The sequence below is a fragment of the Coregonus clupeaformis genome, chromosome 1 (genome assembly GCF_020615455.1).
Source record: "Coregonus clupeaformis isolate EN_2021a chromosome 1, ASM2061545v1, whole genome shotgun sequence".
NCBI classification, from domain to species: domain Eukaryota; kingdom Metazoa; phylum Chordata; class Actinopteri; order Salmoniformes; family Salmonidae; genus Coregonus; species Coregonus clupeaformis.
The window spans coordinates 14,168,603-14,175,388 of record NC_059192.1 but is presented as its reverse complement, the minus strand read 5'-3'; the positions used below and the strand labels follow the sequence as shown (position 1 = coordinate 14,175,388).

Genomic DNA, 6,786 nt, shown 5'->3' with positions numbered 1-6,786 from the left:
TAATAGTTGTATTTGATCAATAGTGTAACGCAAAACTATAAGGTAAAACAAAAAACAAATACTAAAAATGTCTCATGTTCCTACATACTGTACAACCTGTTGCTTTTCGTTCTCATACGGGTAATTTAAATAAAAAATAAAAACATCTGGAATAAATGAACAAATCAAAACAATTACAATTAAACATTTATGAACCATTATCCACCCTAGTCAACCTTGGCCAATGTCTTCCCTATCAACATTAGGTTGTTCTCTACAATATACTTGAATATACTTGAAATATATACACTACCAGTCAAAAGTTTGGACACCTACTCATTCAAGGGTTTTTCTTTATTTTTTATTATTTTTTACATTGTAGAATAATAGTGAAGACATCAAAACTATGAAATAACACATATGGAATTATGTATTAACCAAAAAAGTGTTAAACAAATCAAAATATATGTTATATTTGAGATTCTTCAAATAGCCACCCTTTGCCTTGATGACAGCTTTGCACACTCTTGGCATTCTCTCAACCAGCTTCATGAGGTAGTCACCTGGAATGCATTTCAATTAACAGGTGTGCCTTCTTAAAAGTGAATTTGTGGAATGTATTTCCTTCTTAATGCATTTGAGCTAATCAGTTGTGTTGTGACAAGGTAGGGGGGTATACAGAAGATAGCCCTATTTGGTAAAATACCAAGTCCATATTATGGCAAGAACTGCTCAAATAAGCAAAGAGAAACGACAGTCCATCATTACATGAAAGTCAGTCAATACGGAAAGGTTCAAGAACTTTGAAAGTTTCTTCAAGTGCAGTCGCAAAAACCATCAAGCGCTATGATGAAACTGGCTCTCATGAGGACCGCCACAGGAATGGAAGACCCAGAGTTGCCCCTGCTGCAGAGGATAAGTTCATTAGAGTTACCAGCCTCAGAAATTGCAGCCCAAATAAATTCAAGTAACAGACACATCTCAACATAAACTGTTCAGAGGGGACTGTGTGAATCAGGCCTTCATGGTCGAATTGCTGCAAAGAAACCACTACTAAAGGACAACAATAAGAAGAAGAGACCTGCTTGGGCCTAGAAACACAAGCAATGGACATTAGACCGGTGGAAATGTGTCCTTTGGTCTGGAGTCCAAATTGAAGATTTTTGGTTCAAACCGCCGTGTCTTTGCGAATGAGAATGATGGAGTGCTGCATCAGATGACCTGGCCTCCACAATCCCCCAAACTCAACCCAATTGAGATGGTTTGGGATGAGTCGGATGGCAGAGTGAAGGAAAAGCAGCCAACAAGTGCTCAGCATATGTGGGAACTCCTTCAACACTGTTGGAAAAGCATTCCAGGTGAAGCTGGTTGAGAGAATGCCAAGAGTGTGCAAAGCTGTCATCAAGGCAAAGGGTGGCTACTTTGAAGAATCTCAAATATAAAATATATTTTGATTTGTTTAACACTACATGATTCCATATGTGTTATTTCATAGTTTTGATATCTTCACTATTATTCTACAATGTAAAAAATAGTAAAAATAAATAAAAACCCTTGAATGAGTAGGTGTGTCCAAACGTTTGAATATTTCAATATACTTGAATATACTTGAAATATATATATTGCACATTGAATATTATAATATACTTGAATATACTTGAAATATATATACAGTATTGCACATTGAATATTTCAATATACTTGAATAAACTTGAAATATATATTTCACATTGAATATTTCAATATACTTGAAATATATATATTTCACATTTAATATTTCAATATACTTGACTATACTTGAAATATTTATATATTGCACATTGAATATTTCAATATACTTGAATATACTTTAAATATATATATTTTACATTGAATATTTCAATATACTTGAAATATATATATTGCACATTGAATATTTCAATATACTTGACTATACTTGAAATATATATATATTGCACATTGAATATTTCAATATACTTGAAAAAGGCCTAGCTTAATATGACTGATCAAATACTAATATAATGATAAAATATATTCACAGTATGTGCTGTACAATGAAGGGTTAATCCCAATTCTGATCATATGAACATTTACATTTTAGTCATTTAGCAGACGCTCATACAGGAGCAATTAGGGCTAAGTGCCCTGCTCAAGGCTCAAAACTAGTTATGCTCTAAAGTGCATGGTAAATTTGACAAAATATGTCCATTTGTCCAACTGTCAAGCTATTCAGATATAAATATGTTACTAACATAATTGTGTTGCATGACTTTCTGAGTTTGGTCAACATTCTACACATAATAATTACAATTTCACATATGGTTTCGAAGGTGGTTCATTGAACACACCATAAAATGATTACTTTTCCTGTTACTCAATATACATAACTGGAACCATGGTTCACCATATGTGGCGCATATTGTTTAACTTTAAAATGTTTCTTCTTCTTCTTTTTTTTAAGTACATTTCTCACACAAACTTTATGCATTGAGTATGATTTTCAATTTCAAGTACCAAATACACAGTGATATGTAAAACAAAATAACATGACACCATCATTTGTCCTATCAGAGCCATTGCCTATTATTTGTCCTGTGGTCAAATACAAGAGTGTGCCATGCTATCGACAAACGTTCTCTGCATTTCAGTGTTATCTAACATTTAATTTCAGACAGTGTGCTCTAAAATGCAGATGAACACCCATTCAGAATGCCTATCAGAACACTCCATTGAAAAGAATCGATTTAGGGAACATTGTATTCTGATGCTTGGTTTGGGTCTGTCCAAATAACCTGACAAAATGTGGAGCTAATGTTCTTGTGTGTGCCAGGTGTGAACAATAATGATAGTTATTTTCTATACATTTATATCGCCTTCCTCTACTCATGAACTGAATAGGATTCCTCAGTCTAGAGTAGTGTTTGCTGACTGGTCCAGGGGGTTATCTGCCCCAATTTAGTCAAATGTCAAATACAAGTTTTCATCTAAACCATAGCTTGCCGGTCTCTGTGAGTGAAACGAGAAGTTTAAGAAACACTGTTGTGGCTAGATCACCAGATCTGGTCTCTCAGCCAGTTTGAGGGCCTCGTGCATGCTGGCGGCGGAGAGTTTGCGGTTGATGTTCCTGTACCTGCAGAGCAGGATGTTACGGTAGGTGGTCCTCAGGTCCCTGTTGAAGAAGGCGTAGATGAATGGGTTGATGAGGGAGTTGGCGTAGCCCAGCCAGAGCAGGAACCTCTCCACCCAGAGGGGAACGCAGCTACACTCCGGCCCGCAGATGAAGGGCCTGGCCGTGGACAGCAGGAAGAAAGGCAACCAGCAGACGGAGAAGGCCCCCACCACGATGCCCAGCGTGGCAGCCGCCTTCTGCTCCCGTTTGAAGATGGAGATGTTCTTCCTGTCGTTCTTCAGCAGACGAGAGAAACTGGCGCACTCCTCCACCTCCTTCTGGAGCTTAAGGGCCGCGGCCGCACAGTCAACACTGTTGCATTCGTCCTCCGCCTTGGGGAAGCCTTGGATGGTGTGCTTGGCGACACTCACCTTGGCCGCTCGGTAGATGTTGTAGTACATCATCAACATCACCGACATGGGGATGTAGAACGCGACGGCGGTGGAGTAGATGGTGTAGCCCACGTCCTGGCTGATCAGACACACCTTGTCGTCGTTGACGTTCTGGGCCCAGCCGAACAACGGCGGCAGGGTGATGGAGGCCGACAGCAGCCACACAGACAGAACTATTTTGGCCATGCATCTCCCACTCTGTCGCACAGGGTAGGTCAAGGGTTTAGTTATGCCTAGGTACCTGTAACAGCAAAGAGATTCGTTTTAAATATTGAGAAGTCTCTGATGGAAGTAATGTGATTGACATTAAGTACTCACAGGATAGTATAGCTTCCTCAAACTCTGGACCTCGAAGTCAGTTCCACTGTGTTTTTTCATTGTTCCCCTCCTAATCAGGGACTGATTTACCTGGGACACCAGGTGGGTGCAATTATTTATCAGGTAGACCAGAAAATCAGCAGGCTCTGGACCTCGTAGGGTAAGTGTTGAATACCCCTGGTATACTTAAGCAATAAAGCCTGAGGAGGTGTGGTATATGGCCAAAATACCACGGCTAAGGGCTGTTCTTATGCACGACGCAACGCAGAGTGCCTGGACACAGCCCTTAGCCGTGGTATATTGGCCATATACCACAAACTCCCGAGGTGCCTTATTGCTATTATAAACTGGTTACCAACTTCATTAGAGCAGTAAAACTAAATGTTTTGTCATACCCGTGGTAGACGGTCTGATATACCATGGCTTTCAGCCAATCAGAATTCAGGGCTCGAACCACCCAGTTTACAATATAGATCAAGGGGTGGCCAACCGTCTTCCTAGAGAGCTGCTGTGCAGGCTTTTGCTCCACCTGATTATGCTAATCAAGGTCCTGATGAGCAGCTGATTAGAAGCAGGTGTGTTAGAGCAAGAGTAAAAACCTGCACCCTTCCCCAGTCCAGAAACTCTTGAGGAGGAGGGTTGGCCACCCCTGGTATCGGGTTGACAGGGTTGGTATAGATACAATAATCCATTCTCAATTAGTCATCAATGGTTGAATAAAAAAAAAACATAAGCAAGTCTGTTCATTGGTGTTAATTGCTGTTGAGACTAACCTGGATAAATAATGGTTTGGGGGGGAAAAAATAACATTTGCAGTTTATTGGTTTTATTAGGGAGTCGAGACTGCATCTTGACTCACCTGTCTATGCTTATTACACACAGTGTCATGATGGATGCAGTGCAACACATCACGTCCATGGCAATAAAAACGTTGCAGAACACCTGTCCGAAGATCCACTGCCCCCCAATGAGGTCCGTGATGCTGACAAAAGGCATCACCGCCACCGCAATGGACAGGTCCGCCACCGCCAGGGAGACGATGAGATAATTGGAGGGCTGCTTCAGCTTCTTCACAAAGCACACGGATATCACCACAAGTAAGTTCCCGCAAATGGTGAGCACAGTGAGCACAGTGAGGACTCCTCCGATCAGCACCTTCTCCACATTCCCGTGGCTGAGAATCTGCATCGCGCATGTAGTGTCATTTTCCGTGGGGCTCAGAATTGGCAAAGTTGCGGTGGTTGTTTGGTGCGCCCTCAGCAGACGCAGATCCATCCCCGCTGTAGTCATGCTGGTCCTGACAAGTTCCTTCATCAGGTCTTTGGTCAAAGATGATCTCATAAGATTAATAAGATTTCATTGGTTCCATTATTGTATATTAATCCGTTATTAATAATGCATTGGGAATCCATCAATTCACAATGATTATTCCCCCCAACTTCATTGATTCCTTTGTCTTTTCCATAATTTCCCCCAAATTACCAGTCCCTGTAGTCCCGTTATCCATGCAGCGGCGCCAAAGCAGCAGGTTAATGGGATAGAGTAAATTGATAGGATAAACAGACTCCGGTTAACAAGCTTGGTTTGTAATACATTGTAAAATCTAATGCGATTCATTGGTGATCATCACGCGAGTGGCTAGCGCAGCAAATAACTCTGGAAATGTTGTTTCGGCGAGAGGGGAATATACCGGGATGACGTCAGAAGAACCCGCAGCGATGTAGGCTAGCCTAGTTAATCGTCGCCACAAATTCATAATTATGGCCAAACCCCGCCTATTTCTACAATATCTCTACTTAAAATCTGATTTTTAACCTTGACCCTAACCTTAACAACACTGCTAACCTTATGCCTAACCCTAACCTTAAATTAAGACCAAAAAGCTTTTTTTTTAAATGCATTTTTAGGATATGGACAATGTTAACTATGTGGCTGTGCTAATTAGTGACAAACAGTCTAGTTGGATATTATTCTATAAAGATAAAGCATATGCATATCACAGAAGTTTACAGTTTGTTTGGGAGCAACACATTGTTGTCATTATTTTACAAATTATAGCTAGTGTGTGTGTTTGTGTGTGCGTGTATGTGTGTGAGAGAGGGGGAGAGAGAGCGAGAGACAACACTGTATATAGACATAATATGACATTTGAAATGTCTTTATTCTTTTGGAACTTTTGTGAGTGTAATGTTTACTGTTCATTTTTTATTGTTTATTTCACTTTTTTTTATTATCTATTTCACTTGCTTTGGCGTCTGCTAAATGGCATATTATTATTATTATTATTATGTTTCCCATGCCAGTAAAGCCCCTTAAATTGAATTGTGTGAGCGAGAGAGAGCGAGAGAGAGCGAGAGAGTATCCAATCTATGCACTTTGGCGCCATCCTGAGGCTTTACTATAGGTATTTTTTTTAATACAATATCCAAAAATGTTCACACAGTCAAATATAGTGATTTTATTATATTTAGGATTTATATATTTACATGACAAGGGGCAGAATCTTAAAGTGGCAATCTGTAGTTGCTGCATACATTTTGGGGGGACTTATAAATTAATGATATAGGCCTACCCATTGATTCTTAAAGAATATACTTTAGAAATGCATAATTAACTTAGTTCAACTGTCATACTCCATCAGAACCCAAAGCATACGATGGTTATACGGCAATGTTTGTAAACAAAGTAAATCTAAGGAAACACTGTATAGCCTCATAACATGGTTAAAACTATCATTTTGATATCATGGATGGTCATCCCTCATCTTTTTACCGAAACAGGCTTTGTTATTGTTTCATCTGCGGATTGCCACTCTAAAGACTTCAGAGATGTGGGCTAGCTATTTTGTCTATTTATGTTTTAGATTTGTATTTATTTATGGGAAACTATGTGTTCTTATTAGGCTAATCTCTCGTGAACAGATTTTCG

General features: G+C 39.6%; 1 protein-coding gene across 1 annotated transcript; it reads right to left on the bottom strand.

Annotated features, from left to right (window-relative positions):
- Nucleotides 1-1,915: 1,915 nt before the first annotated feature.
- On the bottom strand, nucleotides 1,916-5,623 carry LOC121582056 (5-hydroxytryptamine receptor 7-like). Its single transcript, XM_041897576.2, has 2 exons — nucleotides 4,718-5,623; nucleotides 1,916-3,781 (listed from the first exon to the last, which is right to left on the bottom strand). The coding sequence occupies exons 1-2, from the start codon at nucleotides 5,197-5,199 to the stop codon at nucleotides 3,025-3,027; spliced, it is 1,239 nt and encodes a 412-aa protein (XP_041753510.1). The 5' UTR covers nucleotides 5,200-5,623; the 3' UTR covers nucleotides 1,916-3,024.
- Between the last annotated feature and the right edge of the window lie 1,163 nt (nucleotides 5,624-6,786).

Bases quoted from the DNA above. Each gene is read 5' to 3' on its own strand.
- LOC121582056 (XM_041897576.2), bottom strand. From the start codon at position 5,199: ATGAGATCATCTTTGACCAAAGACCTGATGAAGGAACTTGTCAGGACC. The intron at 3,782-4,717 runs GTGAGTCAAGAT...TTGCTGTTACAG, and splicing joins TGTGTAATAAGCATAGACAG to GTACCTAGGCATAACTAAAC.